This window comes from Acipenser ruthenus, chromosome 19 (assembly GCF_902713425.1).
Source record: "Acipenser ruthenus chromosome 19, fAciRut3.2 maternal haplotype, whole genome shotgun sequence".
Taxonomy (NCBI): Eukaryota; Metazoa; Chordata; class Actinopteri; order Acipenseriformes; family Acipenseridae; genus Acipenser; species Acipenser ruthenus.
The window spans coordinates 31,497,034-31,516,671 of record NC_081207.1 but is presented as its reverse complement, the minus strand read 5'-3'; the positions used below and the strand labels follow the sequence as shown (position 1 = coordinate 31,516,671).

The 19,638-nt window shown below is 35.7% G+C and overlaps 1 protein-coding gene and 1 long non-coding RNA gene across 2 annotated transcripts in view; one reads left to right on the top strand and one right to left on the bottom strand.

The window, feature by feature from the left end:
* Positions 1–6,230: 6,230 nt before the first annotated feature.
* On the bottom strand, positions 6,231–10,529 carry LOC117424417 (iroquois-class homeodomain protein irx-3). The gene is made up of 4 exons (XM_034040732.3): positions 10,094–10,529; positions 8,065–9,091; positions 7,084–7,150; positions 6,231–6,607 (listed from the first exon to the last, which is right to left on the bottom strand). Exons 1-4 carry the CDS (start codon positions 10,304–10,306, stop codon positions 6,553–6,555), a joined length of 1,362 nt encoding a protein of 453 aa, XP_033896623.3. The 5' UTR covers positions 10,307–10,529; the 3' UTR covers positions 6,231–6,552.
* Positions 10,530–17,266: 6,737 nt separating this feature from the next.
* Positions 17,267–19,638, top strand: part of LOC131698783 (uncharacterized) — a 101,825-nt gene continuing 99,453 nt past the window's right edge. Inside the window, exons 1-2 of the long non-coding RNA XR_009307809.1 lie at positions 17,267–17,485; positions 18,663–18,815. This is a non-coding gene — a long non-coding RNA (uncharacterized LOC131698783). The remainder of the gene's footprint in view (positions 17,486–18,662; positions 18,816–19,638) is intronic.

The window sequence follows — 19,638 nt, the reverse complement described above, 5'->3', positions numbered from 1 at the left end:
TTTGCAGTGAATTCTATTCAGCTGCTCTAATATGATTTTATTTTCCTTTTTATTGGTGCAATTATTATTTGTTTCCAAAAAAAAAAAAGCAACTTTTTCAGTAAAGTTCAGCTTGGACAATCCGGAGTGCCTTATAAAGGGATTAGGACTGTGGACAAAGACCTGAATCAGCTTCAAAGCCAGACCAGGAACACAATAGAGATGACATTTGTACATCCCAGGGTCCGCGCTGCCACTCTCTGAATACCCTGTCCAAGGAGGGGATGGGAAACAAAGGCTGAAGTGGAGAATGGATGAAAACACAAGTCATCTTTCTTTATTTGTGTCCCTTCTCATTCACTGGACTGTTTTTTTAGCCCAGCAATGAGAATCTCTTCTATTTATTTACTCTTTATTTTCTTTTTATTTAAATTACTGCTGACGGCTCCATTTTAAGCCCCTCTGTGAGAAAGAGGAGTGAGCGATCCTTATTGGATCAATCGAAAGCCACAGCCTTTCAAAAAGACAGATTCGATTTTGTTTAATTGATTCAATATTATAAAAACGTGACTATCTTATATGTGTGTTTTTGCTCAGTGCAACAATGCATTTATTTAATATGATGCACTGCAGTGCACAGCAACTACACTTGCTAATGTCAATGCATCAATAAAATCCACTCAGAATGACAGGGGTAATTTGATTAAGCTTGGAGTGAACTGTATTTTATGTATTTCAGATGTTCAAGAGCTGGTACTTTTCCAGAGACAGTATTTAACACTTTGTAAAAATGTTTTATTTACAACTTTGTTCAGATATATTGAATTAAGCTTGCAGTAAACACCCAAGCCACATTCAGGGATTGCTTACCTCTTTGTTAAATTTTTAAATATAATATATTTTAAACAGTAGACGATGTTTTAAAACATTTCAGAACTGCAATTAGGTTATCTGTAATATGTCTGACAGTACAAATATGAGATCCTTGCACTTTGAGAGAAAAGAGACCAGGGTATTTTAATAGTATTATCCACTTTACAGGGCTTTACAATCACCCTGAAGGGCAAAAGTGGAGATTGCCTATCTAATGCTTTAGAAAGGTATGATAAACCTCAGCCTGTACCTGAAACGAGGATGCAGAGAGCATCTGCGAGCACATTAAAGCACAGATCCCATCTTTAATGTGCTGCTGGTTGTTGAGTCAACGGTGAAACAGCAGCAAGGACATTTGCAGAACTTAAAAAGAGTTAGCAGCTCCAAACTACATGTTCTGTGGTTGTGTGTGCTGTGCCCTTTGACACATTATAGGATTATGTGTGTGCTGTGCCCTTTTTATGATGTTTGAACTCATTCTGTGCTTTGATACTGTCTTTACTGAGGTGCTTTGGCCTAGTTCACTTCCGGTTCTAGTTACTTTGCTTGATCTAGCAGGTTTTACATATGTCTATGGCAGGCAACTAGTAATCAAGAGCAAGTTGTGGACTTAGCTAAGACTATCAAAATGGTAAAGAAAAAAAAAAGTTAAAATGAAGCACCCCCCCCCCCCCCCCCCCCCCCCCCCCCCCAATATCTAAGCAATTGCAATATAAGAACCACTCGGAATGAATGTAAACATGTATAATTTATTTATATATATATATATATATATAAACTTAATTTAAAGCTACTTACTATGACTCATGAGTAGAGAATTCCCTTAACGCTGATGTGCTGATAACTTATAAAAGATAACACGCTGTAACAATAGTACAAGACTAAGACAATTCTGGAGGGTAAAATATACTGTAATATATTGCATCACCAGACCATGGCTGCCACACAAACATCACACCTTCTGAGCTTGTGCTCTCAGTGTGGCAATGTGGCTCTATATTAGTTAAAAAGGGTACATCTTTGAAATTGGTACAACTTGGTGATCAAATATCCTTTGAAACAAGTTCAACAGATGAGCACAATCTGTAAAGGGTGTGGATGGGGGTGTGAGGAGGCATCAGATACAGTAATATGCTCGTCTATTAAAAAAGAACAAAATGCCCAAAGAAAACTAGATATATACAGCGGGACGCAGAATGGACAGGAAAGCTAACCAGGGCACCTGTGCATGTGATAAAAATACAATCAAATAACAGAGGCACGTCACTTTGCACCCTATAGACAGAGACATGCATATTAGTAGCATTCTGCAGTCTGTAGACAGTGCTGCACTGAGGAAAGGGGGAAGCATTAAAACAGTGGAAGTGTCAGGATCAGTTGGGGTTGTTTCTTGGAATTGAAGGTCTTTTTTCTTGCTGGCTTGCTTTCTTTTTCTTTTTTATTTAGCTCTTTCAAAGCCGATTCTCCAGTGTACCAGCACAGGGACTGCATCAGAGTATTTAACATTGCTGGAAGCAAAGGAATAAAGTGGAGTCAGTGTTGATTATTACTCATTAGCCACAAGGACATCCACTTAACGTGTGAATAAATGAATGACACTGTGTCCTAATGGAAATGGCCTCCATGTAGCTTTAAGCGAAATGTTGCTTAATATCTTCCATTTGCTAAGTAGCACAGAGGCCTGTTGGACATGTATGGATATGCAGGCAGGCTGCAGTCATTGTTACTTTGTTTCTTGTTCAGCATTTTAATCAGATATGTTATGCAATGATAGGAGGGGAAGGATTTTTTTTTTTTAAACACGCCAGAAAAATCCCTTTGTAGCATTTAAATTGAATTCAAGTGATTAATAGCATTGCGCTCCTGTCGGTTCTGAATGTGTTCTCTGCTTGAAGACCTGACTTTCAAAACGCTTTGTAAGACAGTGTCATCCAAAGACATATACTTTTGAATATAAATGTTATTAACAAAGCAGAAAAAAATGACGTTTCATTCATTCATTCATTCATTCATTCATATATATATATTAACTTAAAAAATGTAAAATGCATGACATTGTTTGTGGCTTGAAGATTTTTTAAACTGAGAAAACGTTTAGTTTTGCTTTTTTTTTTCTTCTATATATTGACAACTGCTTCAATAAATTCACTAGCATTTATCCTAACAGTGGTAGTTTTAAGTTGTTTTAATATAGATGAGTAAATAAATAAATACATGTAATTTAACAAAAAAAAAAGTGAGCATGCGTTTTTGTTTGTATTACTTGTGCTGCTTTTAAAACAGAAACTTCTTGTTGGCGAGTTTGACAGCACAAGGATGTCCAATTTTATACCACCGTTCTCTCTCGGTCGCTGTGCCACTTCCCTCTATACCCTCGCTTTAGGCGCTTCAGAGAAAGGAGCTTAAAAAATAAAGATAATTACATCAATCAGTGTCAGGCCCGGGCGCTGTGATTTATGAATATGCATAATGAGCACTCAGTTTAGAAGGGGGTTCGCTGGAACATAATTGATTAAGCAGGAAGGGAGCCTGGAGAGAGACTGTGAGCACCCCGACCCCACTCCCTGTGCCTGTGCCGGGTCCGGGGTCCCTTTCCAGCCCCGCCGGCTTAGCTGCAGACCCCCGCTTTCACTCCCAGCTCCTAATGGGACGCACTGCCTATAGGTTCTGAAACGAGTTCATTTAAAACAATTTTCGTGAAGAGTCATTTGTAAAGTTGTCTGAACTTTAGTCAGGTGTCACATTTTTTATTATTATTATTATTATTATTATTATTATTATTATTATTATTATTATTATTATTATGTTCTCTACATTTTTATTTAAAGCGTTACTATATAGGCTAGTATATATTGTGTGACAAAATATTTAAACCGGTGTGAAACGTTTTTCTGGTATGTATTATAGGCAATCAATTCTTTCTCACAAAAACCCCAGCTCTGTAAAGACTTTCTGAAATTATTTCTATACGTGTTATTGTAATAATAATAATAATAATAATAATAATAATAATAATAATAATAATAATAATAATAATAATAATAATACAAAACACAACTCACGTTTAGACAAAATTATGCGTATTAGGCCTTTCATTTTCGCTTTTATAAGATTAAGTTCAATGCATTTTTTGTATCCCACTAAGGGAAGTAAAGTAAAAATAAGAGTAGCACGACTCAAATGACAATCAGCCATATGAGTGACAACGTGATTTAATGAACTGAAAAGAACATGCACCTAATGCTTGAAACACTGAATTTGGTTTTATTTTAAGTTGGTTCGTTCAGATAATCCGCACATTTTTACTTTCCAACTGAATGTAGGATATATGCTATAATAATAATAATAATAATAATAATAATAATAATAATAATAATAATAATAATAATAATAATAATAATAATAATAATGTTTGTAAACCCACCAGACCGACAAAAGCAGGCTATATTAGTTCGGTAGTATTTTGCAGAAATGGCGAAATAACCCCGAAAATGCAACACAGGTTGTAAAAATGTCTGCGTCCAAAAATGCGTTGCCCGCTGCACTTTATTTTGTATAGAATTGATTTTTTTTTTCTTAGACTACTAATTAACCGCGAGGCCTCCTGATGTTAGTTTGATATACATACACAAATACGTATATTTCTAATAGTTATAAAATAGTTAACTTTTCCGAGTTGGATTTTACTTCGTAAAACTTTTCATTTTTGGTGAAAGGGAGAGAAGGTTGGTATATCGATTACTGTACACACAAATGCCGTGTTAGACTATTTAGAAAGTGTATTCATAACGGAAGAGTCATTGGCAGAATGGATTTCCCCTCGTGCAGCTGCTGTTGCAACGGTTTCAATTTAATTGCGGAGTTTGAACTGTGTCAGAAACACGGGTAACTGTGGATACTGTCTCCTTCCGTTTCCCTAATGAGCACGGGGACTGCGCGACGACATTCAGCTGCCTAAAGGTTCTAAAAGCTCTAAGAAAAAAAGAAAAAAAAAATCCGAAAAGTAAAACTTAAACACCACGGCTCACTGTTTTATCCAAATAAAATATGCTGTATTAGAAAAATAGTAATAATCGTTTTAAAAAATACTACTTCCACCTATTTTTACTGAAACGTGTTTTTGAAGGGTCACAACAGGTTATAAAATAATAATAATAACAATAATAATAATAATAATAATAATAATAATAATAATAATAATAATAATAATAATAATAGAACACGCATTTTACAAACGTAAAATAGCAAAGCGATCCCGTCAATATATAACTTTAATTTGAATGTACAGGCCTATATATATATATATATATATATATATATATATATATATATATATATATATATATATATATATATATATATATATATATATATATATATATATATATAACTTGTTTTATATGTCGGCAATGGCAGAGTGTGTGTTTTTTTATAAGAACGCGTTACAAATTATTCTGACCAAGCGAGACCTGCATGCACTAACCTATATTTACAAAGCTAAAGTGCGTTGTTTAAAATCCATATTTTTGATGTGGTTGCATGAACATTTACACAGCTGTTCAAATACCTTTTCTACTGGGTAACGTTTAACACTAAAACAAAATCACAAAAGCTGACTTTTTTTTTTGCCACACACTGATTAATACACAAGTTTGATATTAATTTAACAGTGTTTTGCTCCGATTAATTCCCTGAAATGTGTTCTATGACAGTATATTAATGAGGCGATTCAACCAGCAGAGGGAGACAGTCGTCTAACTACCGAAACTTTTACCCAACGCGTTCTTAAAAAATGCAAGTAGCATTTGATGGAATAAACACGCCTAATAAATCATTTTACATAGAAATGGGAAAAAAGTATATGCAATGTTATCTTAAAACGTGCTGCATATCTTCAGATTTGTGTACGGGATGTGTTTGTGTATGAAACGAAATATCTGCGAACCCATCATGTTTTACCTTTGGATCACATTTCCCGTTTTTCTCCTCAGTTTAAAATGGTGTTTTGAGTCGAATTGCGTGTATTTTTACTTCAGTGGTTCGACAACGATATTTTCTTCTTAATGCATTACATCTATTTGCCATTGTACATTTTAGACTATACGCGCATCACAAACCGTATAATGATTGTGTAATTATCATTCAATAATAATAATAATAATAATAATAATAATAATAATAATAATAATAATAATAATAATAAAACGTGGTTTAGTTAATGTTCAAAACTGTTGCACGTTTCCAATAAATATTACTGGGAAGAAATGAAAAAGTAGTCTACACATGTATTGAAATGTTATTCGCTTTTAAAAGGTTTGTGAAATGACTTTCAAAGTACATTTCTACCCAACCACTTCCACAAAACGGAAAAGCCCGGATAAAGTTGCAACATTTCATTTATTAGCCAAAATATATCCTTTCTTGTACAATTTGGTTCACACGTATGTACATTTTCTTTATATACAAACACTTTAGACACCTAATTCTCACTGAACTTATAAAAAAACAAACAAAATAACAAACTAAAAAAAAAAAAAAAAACACACTCACAAACTCTACTATTTCATACAATATTACATTAGCAGTTTTGCACATGACATGCTTACAGGATATGTCTACAGAGAATTATGATTTTTTTTTTTTTTAATTTTTATTTTACATTCCTTTTACAACAAGAAAATAAAATATATAAAAAGACGGCTATGATGAAGAGAGCGCAGATAGAACCATCGCGGCTTCAAGTTGGTTTTGAGGTCTGCAAAAAAAACAAAAACACAATATATGTATACCCTATAATATATACTGTACAGTGCTTTGCGGTACTTTTGTGTGTGTGTGTATATATGTATATATATATATATATATATATATATATATATATATATATATATATATATATATATATATATATATATATATATATAACATCAAGTGTATTTACTCAGTCAAGCTGCATTTATACATGTAATCACAGACCAATAGTAAAACGAAACAGACTCACACAAATATAGCATTAGATACATCTGATACACAATAATATAGGCCAGTAAAACGCAGCTATAATCAATGCAGTCACTGTTACAGCACGGTAACATAGTTCATGCTTTGTATCAAGAACTTTATAAATGCGTTTCCCTTTCGGTTATTTGTCTCTTATACTAAAATACAGAACAAAATTTAAACTAAAAACATCAATGAAATGCCTAAGAAGTGTAATAATAAAACGCTTACCGTCTCTGAACGGGGTGGAACGCTGTTTTTAATAATTTATTTTCTTCTTCCAAAACACTGCATCTGTCTAAAATAAGAAAAACACAATGTTAGTCCAACTGGAGAATTATTTTAACTAAAATTAAACAAAACAATTGTTCTACACAAACAATAAAATCATGCATTATTTAAATACATATGTTTCACATCATTTAAGTAATTGTAATTCAAAATTAAAAGGCAGGGGATATCTCAAACTGTGTAACAATACCATTTGTATTTTATTTAATATATACACCAACACATTGTACATAGAAATCAACATAAGAATTTAGAAATGGTTCATGCAACATCCACCGGCAGATTTTGCATGTACTTTCGAAATATATTTTCATAATCTGAAAACTGTATAGCCTACCAGCTGTGTATGAGTCACATTTAAAAGTTTTTTCAGTTGGACAACTGGTGATAATTCAGAACTATCTTGTTACATCAAACTGTTACGCGTACTCAAAACAAAATATAGTATAGGCTACAATAAATTATGATAGGCAATTCCCTCCAAGTATTGAAAAAATATATTTAAAAAGTTCTTTTTTCAAAGTTTTCTTTTCTTAAATATGAATGAAACCTGCTATTTTTTCCAACAACACCAAATCCCATAGAGGCCTCATTCTCAGTCTTGCTTTATGAGAAACGGCACATTACATAAATGACCAGGTTACTAGTTTTTTTAAAAAAAAAGAAGAAAAAAATATGTGTGGAATATATTTTAAAATTATATATATATATATATATATATATATATATATATATATATATATATATATATATATATATATATATATATATATATATATATATATATATATATGGAAGAGGTCACATATAATTGCTGTGGAGTTGTATTCCAATATATAAGCTACTCAAATGCAGATTTATTTTATTTTATTGTTTTGCGTGCGTTGTTTTGTGAATTGTTTAAAACAATTTGACGAGTACCTGTTACTGAGGAGTCTGTACTGTGAGTCTGCTCTTCCTGGAGCTGCTTGTACGCCGCAATCCCCGCGTTTGTTGTAGCCTGGTTCGCTGTGGACAGTCCTAAGTAATGGTTTGAGTTTATTAAAGCTAGTTGATGGGCAGAAAAAGCTCTGTTTGTCCAGCCCTGAAGTTTCCCAACAGGACAGGAGATCAGTCTGTGAGAGGCGAGGAGCGTCTGTGCTACAGGCCCGGCAGCTGGGCCGGTCATTTGGGGTGACTTTCTAGGATTGTCCGGAGTAGTGGCGGTCTCTGCCAAAGACCATATTTTTGGTTTCTGAACAGTGGCCGCGTTGTTTTCTGAAGGCGGTGAATTAATAGAGACGGGGTTGATTTTGAGTTGTTCACCGTTGGATTGTGTTGCTTTGATTTCTAACGCGTGGTGGTGATCCTCCTTGCTGTCTCCATCAACGTCTCTGCTTTCTTTAACAACAACAGATTTTAAAAACCTCTCGTCGTGCCCATGTAAGTCCTCATAGCCGTCTGAAATCTCCGAGTCACTCCTCCCGTCCAGCTTTAAGTCTGGGTGCAGGTCTGGATCTTCCTGGTCATCCAGATCGTCCTTGCTTTCGATATTTTCTGTGTCAATATTTTCCAAATCGATTTCTTCTTCATCGTCCCTCTTGTCCCCCTCTTCTTCGTGATCGCTGCCATAAACGTTACCCTCCTCGTCGGTCCGGCTTCTCGGAGCCCAGGTCATTTTGTTTTCCTTTTTCAGCCTCCTCCTGGCGTTGGCGAACCAGGTGGACACTTGGGTCAGAGTCATTTTGGTGATGATGGCCAGCATGATCTTCTCCCCTTTGGTGGGGTAAGGGTTTTTCCGGTGCTCGCCGAGCCAGGCCTTTAAGGTGCTGGTACTCTCCCTAGTCGCATTTTTAGGTCTGGAGGGGTCACCAAACTGGTACTGGCCATAGGGGTAAAAAGCGGCATGAGGGTGCGGGTATCCCGTGTGCTGAACCCCGGGGCTGTCTTTCAGTTCATACTGAGCACCCTGTAAAATAAATGACGTAACATAAGAATAACTCAAAAAAAAAAGTCAAGACAATTAAAAAAAAAAAAGGTTTAAAATATATGTAGTCGTTCTCTAGAGTATATATCAGCCCACGACAAAAATACAATATATGTTAAATAAATCCTGCAAACGTATAGCTGTTGTTTTATTGAGGCACATGCTGAGACGGGAAGGGAAAGTCTTGTGAATTGGTGTAAACAATAACATAAACAAATATGCATACCAAACACATTTTATGAATAGCTTTATTTATTTATTTATTTGTTGTATCCTGAGACTATTACGCACTCTGTTTGGACTGTACCACTTTGGGATGTTGTGATATTCTAAACACTGTTCCGGGCTATATCGCCTTCCCAAACTTTTTGCACTTCAGAAGCTTAACTGCTTTCCTTAAAAAAACATTTTGAAAAACATTTAGAAAAATCCTGGATTCTTGGGCGTTGTGACAGTTCATGCAAACGCTTGAAATGAAACGGAACCGTTCATTACTTTTACAATTCGGAGTTTCAAAAACCCTCTACTTTGAACTGCAGAAGCAACTAAACTAAAACAACTTAAAAAAAAAAAAAAAAAAAAAAGCGTCGAATGTGTCCTCAAACTGTACTCCCCTGCTGTTACTGAGTAATTTCACTGCGTTTTCACATTTCTTTCACGTTGACAGATTATGAATTAGTAAATGTATCACTTCAAAGGCCGTTCTCGTTAGTTAGGCAGCCATGTAATCTTTAATCATAAAATGAACTCAAAGATCTCTTAGAAGAAACTACCGACTACGTCTTGTAAAAAAAAAAAAAAAAAAAAAAAAAAAAGTAACATTCATGCACGCCAATGTAATTCTACAACAGGCAATCATTAAAGAGATCTAAGCGTTTGATTCAGTTACACTAAAAATAGACAAACATATATATATATATATATATATATATATATATATATATATATATATATATATATATATATATCATAAATAGTTCTTACCAGTTGTGGAAAAATTGAAATATCATTAGCATAAGGAAGAAAGGCTCCGTATCCTTGAGCGGCTGCAAAGGGGGATCCGTACATGGTGGAGAGAACATTGGAAAGAGCCCCGGACGGAGTGAGTTCTGCCCCGGTTCGTGCGCTGCTGATCCCCTGACGATCCGATGGGTATATTGGCCTGATATACTGGTACCCCAGCTGCGGGAAAGACATGGTCGTAGCAAAGGGCTCTTAATCACAAAATGCAGAGAGATTGCCCTTTTAGTACTACGGTATCCACTTTAAAGTGAGTATTACAAACTGTAAGGGAAGTATATGGTTCCTCACGGCGAGCCAGTGTAAACGATCCGACTGCGCTTTCCTCTCTCACTTTCCTATCGATCTGAATGGACTAAGGTCAGGTCCTTACAGATTGCCTCAGATTATTGGGACGCTTGGCTCTGATTGACATTTCTAGTCATTCAGAAGCCCCTCCCATTTCTTAAATCTCTCTCTCTCTCTCTCTCTCTCTCTCTCTCTCTCTCTCTCTCTCTCTCTCTCTCTCTCTCTCAGCTCCCTCTGAGTTTGTCAGTTTTTTTTCTTCTTTTTCTAAATCTGTTTTCTGACGTCGCGATCTTTTATTCGAGTGGCTTTCAAATCTAATTTTAACAATCGCCACTCATTTCCATTGTTTTGTTTGGGACCGTCCAACCCTGCCCTACTTCCCTTACAATGCTGTTTTTATTTGTCGATCAGCGGTATTCTGCGGTAAACTTCGCACACACATTGGAAAGGTTTGAATATACAACAAAGTTACAGCTGAAAATAAAAACTGCAGACGAATGTAGTCTGCTATTGTGTTTGGACTTTCAAAGTATAGACTGCACTATTAATGGATTTTATTATATTTTCATTATTATTACAGCATATTGGAAAATGTTAAATAACACTAAACTAATCGGACCCTTCTCAGAGAATGCATGCTATATTAACAGATCACAATGCGTGCTGTGCGGGGAATATCAAAAAGGTGTGTGCATGGGTGTGGGGGGGAGGGCATTTGTAGGGTTAAGAAATGTATCGTTTTAATTGAGCTGCAATATCTTACAGTTTACACTCTGTGTGGGTGGGTGTGCTTTTCTTAGTTTACATGTGTATGCTACAAGTGGTGTACAGTTACATTAAACACTGGGTTAATTTTCTCTTAATAAGAGACTTCAAACAGTTGCAGGTCACAATTCTACATCAAGCCAGTAGGGAAAAAAAAGGCACATTAAAATCTGCACAAAAGAGACGCAAGAGCAGCACCCCCGGCCCATTAGTAATAAGCGATGTGCAGAAGAACAATGACAGGGCTCGGAATTAAACTCATTAACACCTTTATGTCTTGGTGAGAAAGCTCTAATTAGCAAATGTATGATCCGTTTGCTTATTCAGAGCCGCGCTGGAAGACGGTATACCGCCGTTTTCAATTAGAGAAGGTACGGGAGAAGCAGGCTGGTCTTGTGGTGGTGTTTTTATTTAATTTAATTTATGTATTTAGTTTGTATTTATAAATATAAATATTATGGGTAAGTAATTAATTGAAACACGGAAACAAAAAGCCTTTTCTGTCCATTCCACATTCCACACAATGTATATTGTGTTGCTTTTTCATATATTTGAATATCATTCAAATATTTAGTATATTTATTTATATTCTGGGTATAATATGACCCCCCTTTAAAACCTTTTTTTGTATTCTTATTTTTTAAACTAATTATTTCAGATATACCAGAATATAGCATTTGTAATATACTTGTTTATTCTCTTTTTAAAATAACCTACATTGTTTAATTTTAAAAGGGACAGACAAAATAATTAGTGTAAATTGAAATCTTTCCTGGTATATGTACACAGAATCTTAGATTCCAAGAAAATACGTGTTCGACTATTAAAGAGATTGCCCGCGTGGTTACATTTGAAAAAAAAACTCAGTCCTGGCTGTAATAAATACGGATTAAAATAAAGCAGACTCTTCACGATTGAAATTCCCTGAATCAATATATGAAAATCTGCAAGACTTATCTCATCGTATTAGAGCCCATCTTTATACTGTATAAGACGTATAATAAAATCGTGTACAATATGGACAAGGGTATTAATTCGCATACACTTCAGAGTTAATCTGATCCAGTTTCTGAGAACCCCGTGCTTTAATCTGTAATCGTTTTGATACATTGATCACACACACTCACACACACACACACACACACAAACACACACACACACACACACACACACACACACAGATATTATTTAACTGAAATACAAATCTTCATTATGAACATATTTGAAATGTGTTTTTTGCTGTTGTAGCCGATGCTTCATTCTGCCTCTTGAAAAATATACAAATGACTTAAACCAGCTACAGAAGGTACAGTTTCTATATAATGTTGTCTAGGGATTTACAGGGATTTATAGACTATACTGAAATATCTAATAAAATAATAATAGGCTTAAAAAAACAACAACAACACATATTTAGTTGAGAATCATTAAGTTCAGAAAAACAAGTTGAAGAACAAATGACAAAATGAAGCAGAAGCAGGTCGGGCCACATGTGTAAATTGAATGTGAAAAGGCAGGCGGGATATTTAAGCGAGTGTCCGCTGAGCCGCGCTCACAGTCCGGATAGACACGTGTCTCTTCGCCGGGACCTGTCAGGGGCACCGCTCTGTCTCTGATTTATTACCCCAATCAAACACACATTCACTAACTTAACACTTTCACAGGCTAGGCAAACTGGCAGTGCCATAAAATCTTAAAGCGGGCTCCCTTTCAACAAAAGACAGTTCATTCAGACTTCAGCTAAATAATAAAGCTGCATTTTATACATTTTATATACAGTGAAATATTGACTGTTGTAAAATATCCGAGCCAAGAGGTTATAGTGTTGAGGCACACGCACTACAGTGTGTGTGTGTGTGTGTGTGTGTGTGTGCGTGTGTGTGTGTGTGTGTGTGTGTGTATATATATATATATATATATATATATATATATATATATATATATATATATATATATATATAAAGACATTAAAACAACAATTATTTTATTTTCATTTATATTTTTTTCTTTACATTTAATTTAATTAGCCTCACGTGATATACATGGGATGATATAAGAAATAAATAATAATAATAATAATGATATGACAACAACTTACGTTTTTATCCATATTTCTGATTTGCTAATTTGAATAGGCTATCAAATGGTTATTCATTTATGCAAAGTTATCCAGTTACTTAGTTGTGACCATTTCCTGGGAGCAATCGTCCAGACTATATACAAAAATAACTTCTACTTTTTATATAAATAATCACTAAATTAAAAATCCATCAATGGGCAATTAGCAAAGAAACGCGTGGAATATGTTAACGGTTAGTTCTCATTGCTTTGATAAAAGAGGCCTTTGAAGTAGCATTCGCAGAATCACAAATGTGGATTGGATTAAAAAAAGTGGCTTGCCCCCAATAAACATTGAAATAAACATGAATGAACCCTATAGAATTGTATGTGTGTGTGTGTGTGTATGTATGTATACACACACACACACACACACAATACACAAGACACTGCGCACAGAAACAATTCTTAATTTAAATGAGGAAAGAAAAAAGATCAAAGGATCGAAAAAAGGGGTCTTCAAATTACACGTTTGGAGTTTTTCCCCCAATTCCAAGGCGACAGATAACAAGTTGCACATTCCTTATCACATGTGGAATCAATTTTAAAGGAGCCTTCTGATCAAAATCTGTTAATCGCGGTGACATGTGATTCGCAAAGAAAACACAATTAATGACCCTTGCTGTTCAGAGAGAGAGAGAGAGAGAGAGAGAGAGAGAGAGAGAGAGAGAGAGAGAGAGAGAGAGAGAGAGAGAGAGAGAGAGAGAGAGATAGCATTTTCTTAACAGCTTTGATAAACAAACTTTTACTTGCAAATTCTTGCAGGGGACGTTCATAAAAACCTGCAGTATTTTGGTGTTTTTGTTTGTGTTTTCCGTTTTTGTAGTTTGTTTTGACAAACCTAAAGACTCGCTGGCATGATGTATTGTTCTCTTGCTACAGAATACGTTATATAAGCAAGGAAAACACCTTTTTATAGCATCACAATTGACATAACTTTATTTGTGACTTGAGCTTAAAAGCAAGTGTGGTAGATTTCAAGTTTAATTTTACCATATAGAGCAAACGGGAATGTGCCTTAATTACAGGAGGGCCTACACCAACCGTGCGTATTAATAACAGATTAAACAAAGAAACCGTTTTCATGAATGGAAGCGATGGTTATAGGAGGCTCATTGTTGACGTTATGTTTAAAACATATTAATTAATTTAGACTGAGTTATAATGCTCTTTGTCTTGATAAGTGCCTGTATATTTATATGAAGTAGCAACAAAACAAAATGGTTTCTTATCTTTTGGAAAAGGATTCGATTTAATTAATAAATCAGATCACATTCAACAGATACCGTTAGGTCAATCGTCTCGCTTATTTCTTTCAGTTATACAGCCATTGACATAGTTATTGTAATTCATTGTGCCAGTCATTGCGTTAACACTCAGGGGCGGGGGCGTGGTTTCAGGTAACAGTGGGGTTGCTGTTCTCAATACGGTGAAGTGATATTCTTTAAGCTCTTCAAAGTAATTAGTACAGGTAATGTAATTTGTATTATGATTACTCTTTAAGTAGCTTGTGCACACATGCCGCAGCCGTTTGCTAAAATCCAAAAGATGGCCAATAACGTTTTTGTTTTTGTTTTACAGTTTAAAATAATTATTTTGCAAACCTTTACTTTAGAATGCATACCTTTTTAGCACGTTTTATAATCACTTAAGTAAGGTAGTTTACACACTGAATACATGACGGTCTGTGGCTCAGAAAATGACTGGATAGTTTATGAGAATTATAGAAAGTCTGGATATTATTATTATTATTTATATCTTAGCAGACGCCCTTATCCAGGGCGACTTATAATTGTTACAAGATATCACATTATTTTTACATATAATTACCCATTTATACAGTTGGGTTTTTACTGGAGCAATTTAGGTAAAGTACCTTGCTCAAGGGTACAGCAGCAGTGTCCCCCTACCAGGGATTGAACCCACAACTCTCCAGTCAAGAGTCCAGAGCCTTAACCACTACGCCACGCTGCTGTCCTGTGGCTCAGAAAATGACTGGATAGTTTATGAGAATTATAGAAAGTCTGGATATTCATACAGGGTTAGGCTACTTATTTGAATTAACCATGACCCATTTCAATGCATACAAAGAACCAAAAAAAACAACACATTTACTTAGGCTATGTGTGAATGAGGACGATATGGGGTCAGCCTCATGGCATTCAGTTCTGTGTTTGCAGCCTAACAAGCACTAGCCAGTACCTGTCTACATTGAGCTAGCTATTTCGTAATGCTCTGCTCGAGTGTGTATTCATTTCTTTGGGGAGTTCTTCTCACTTGGCTTGGCAAAAGTGTAAACGAGAAGACTGAACGTTAGAAACGAGCCCATAAAGAGGGAATTCGTGGTTAAATTGAGGAGCTGCTGGGAGTTAAGGGCAGTAATTGATTGGGAAGGTCAGGGCTCCCGGTGTTAAATGCTCCTTTAGCTGCCCTCCCTCGCTTCTCCTCGGTAAATATTATCCTGTCGATCCTGGGGGTTGCCGGTGTTTTATTAGAGGCGGTGGGTGTGATTATCTCACTGTTATTTACAATGATCTCTCCTTCATAATATCTTCACTGGGCTGCTGTTAGGATCCCGAGAATAACATTATCGTTTGGAGAGCCGTTTTTCCACTGCTGCCTCTCAGACCAGACAAATGCCACGGGGACATGTTCATTAATCAATGTAAACAGAGTCAACGAGAGCCGGATAATTCAGTCCTTTGCTTCGATACGAGATTGCATTCACTATCAGCAAGAAGAAGATCTCACACTAAATAACATATTTGGGTTTTATTCTGTTTTTGAGACTACAGTAATGCTTTTTAAATATCATATTTCGAAGAAATCAGAATTGTAGGAGCTCTGGATTGTTTATTATTATTATTATTATTATTATTATTATTATTGAACTATGAACTCAATAATTTCTGTCGACATCTCTTTCACGTGTTGCTGTTTTTCTCCCTGTTACCCCATAGAAGCGCACCCTGTATCGGTAACAAACAAGCATTGATTTTATGGTAAAGTCACTTTGGAAAGGGAATGAGTAACTCCGGTCAGCGCTATCACTGTATTACATGGAAATGGCCCAGGTAACAAGATGAACATTGATTCAGCATTATGTTTGATCAATAATGAAATAAGTAACTTCGGGGCCAAATTAAAATGCAAGCTGGCTTAACGCTGCCAGCTGCTGGGCTAAGTGACAAAGCTAATTCGGTAGGGAAAAAACAGTATTTGAATTAAGGCCGCTGCACTTGGGAGTGCGCTTAACAGCTACAGTAAGTATGAACAAATTGTAGTTTTGCGTATAGAAATGCACATTTTAAAAGCAGAGTCTCAACAGAGTTAACTTGTTGAGCACTTTATTATTATTATTATTATTATTATTATTATTATTATTATTATTATTATTATTATTATTATTATTATGCAATAACGGAACCCCTAATTATCCTGTTTATACCTTTTGATTTCATAACAAATATGAAGAGTTTTAGGACGGGCAGATAACGCCTTGTGAACATGTATAGTACAATATATTGAACTGAAGGAGTGCTTTTGTTTTTTCACATATTATTTATAGGGCATATTGTCCCCCAGCTGCTTATGTATTAAAGCAATTTATAGGTTCTGTAACACACTGAAAATACATGATCGGGTTTTATCAGCTCGTCAAACACTTCAGTGCGGTTAGTATTGTTTTAACTGTAATGGATATTGGGTATGCAATGTAAAGCCTTTATTTCCTGTTACCATGAAGCATGTATACCGGCAGGACTATCCATAAACACACAAGGTAGTGGTACGTCGCTGCTGGATGTATTCACTGATACTTTTCTTAGACATGTTAAATATTTATCAAATCTACTGAGACATCTTTTTATTTTATTTTTTTAAAGCTTCTTTGAATATCACAATTTACCTGTATTTTCCACAGTAAATATTATTTTAAAAACAAACAACAACACATTTGAACTATACATTGCGCATCAAAGCATATTCACTTTGACAGACAATAATGGAGGTTATAATATCAACTATCGCCGGTGTGTTTGTAAGTCACGTGACTACATGCAGCGCCCACACCTGGTGATGCATGCAGGCCCAGGTGAGTTTGGACAGGCGAGCCTCGTCATTGGTTCACTAGAGCTCGGAGCTGTGATGAAATAAACCTTGAAGACTTGCACATGAAGAAAGGAGGTAACTACAACAGCCATTTTATATGCTGCTTTCCCGTGAAATGAATTGTAAGGTGTGGAGGAGCGGTTTTTTTTCTTCTTTTCATTATGACAACCTTTATGGTAACGTACTCGAAGGAATGATAGACACCGGTTTGGATTCACGAGTCAATAAAATAAATAAATAAATACATACAATTGCAAACGATGATCCATCTTCTGACAATGCTTGTTTATGAAATCGTAATGGTGTATTTCAACAATAAATAACACAACAGCTGTCTCAACAGTGGGTTTACAACAATTTACATAACCGCGAGACAATGCGTCTGATAATGCAGATTGTCATATATTGTAATTTAAGTAAATGTTTACATGTTGACTGTTCATATCAATATAGCAGACGTAGGAATCCTATTGCCCTGGCATTGTGTTCTCCCTCCTTTGCTTTGTTCAGGCAGTATTGGGCACTTCTGCTCACATAGGCTCAAAAAGGACCCCCTGAAAGTAAAATTGATATAGTCCCTTTGTGGTGAAATGAAGTCTCTGGTCAGTGAAGCATTTCACCCTGATGCAGCAGCCTCTCCAAACCTGTCATACCCAAAATGAACAACAATGCTGCAGTCCTACAACCATGGGCAACTATTCTCTAAAATCTGGGTGGATTACAATTCTTCCACTGTGTAGCTTTCTGTACAGTCAGTTTTTTTTTTTTTTTATCAGAAACCAGACATTGATGCCATACCTGTTGGATTATGTTTTCAAAAGGACCAAAGCCAACATCCCAGCGAGCCATGTCCAACATAGAAATGCCATCCATCTAGAACCAAGGACCAAGGCCATAGTGGGGTCATAACACAAATCCATACACACGAGTAACAGGTCCGGTACGCCAGCTTGACATGCAAAGTACACCGCCACACCACTGACTGTAATGTCCATTTGCATGAAGAGAGTGCATGCTACAGGATACTTATGCCAAGTCACTATTAAACTTTGGGCCTTTAGTATATTGGACGTGCACGGGCTGCTTCCTTATATTTACATGTTGAGTAATTACTGTTTGAGTACAGGTGTAATTGCAAAATCCATCCTGCATTGTGTTGTTACAGTGTGGTTATAATCAATGCTGTTTAAGGTGTCACTTAATGGCAGATATCTCAACCACTTCATGATGTGCAAATATTCTCCTTTGGCAGCTCCAGAGGAGATGGTACCCGGTGCCTGCCTCCTGCGTTCTGGAATATTGAAAGACTTGCAAGTGCATTCTGTTTCCCCCACTGATAATCCAATTGGGAAAACCAATAACATGTTCCTCACAGACCACGCTGGAGCCTCTGCACATTTCTATGGTAAGAAATCTAAGAATCGCCGAGCTGAGACGGGGTTCTGTGCAAAAAGAAAATCTTATTTAAAATAAATAAAACGGAGAAAAGAGTTCCTAATCTCTTAATCAAATTGTAAGGTCAAACGCTTTTGGAATCCAGTATTTGTTTAATAAGTTTTTCATTTAAATGCATGTATTACCTAAACACTGTACTTGGAAGTTCCTTTACCCTGTTTTATATGATTACAGTAATCCCAGCGTTGCTCATTGTTTCCAATGGTAAGCTTTGCTTTCGTAGGTCAAGTACATGTTATATACTCACAAGTTTGATCGCTAAGGCTGTTGGAATGTTGAATGAAATGTGACTGACTGCTTAGAGTTGAAATGTTAAATGGCAAGCAAGCTTCCACAACCTAAAGGAATGCATGTTCTAATTTAGAACCCCTTTTTCAAAGTTCTAGAATTTTCATTGTTGGGTACAGGCAAGTAAAGGCAGTTTTCTTAAATGCATATGGCATGAACACACAATGCAATTAAGTGCTTAATCCAGCTTTAAGTCATATGTGCTAAGATTTACATGGAGGATTTATTTTCAGTTACTGTAACATGCATTTTAATAACATGTTTATTCTTGAACGGATGCACACTCTACAAGGAGGAAAACAAATACCCTGCAAACCAACCAGTAAGAAACACTTGTCATTAAAAACCTCTTGAAAGAATAATTTATTTATGACAAAGCACATTTTCTTTTGTCATAATAATCCATATGTGACCAGTACAGATTTTGAAGTTTTTTGCAGATGTTCTTCCTACAACTTTGCCACTATTAGGAATTTATTCTGACA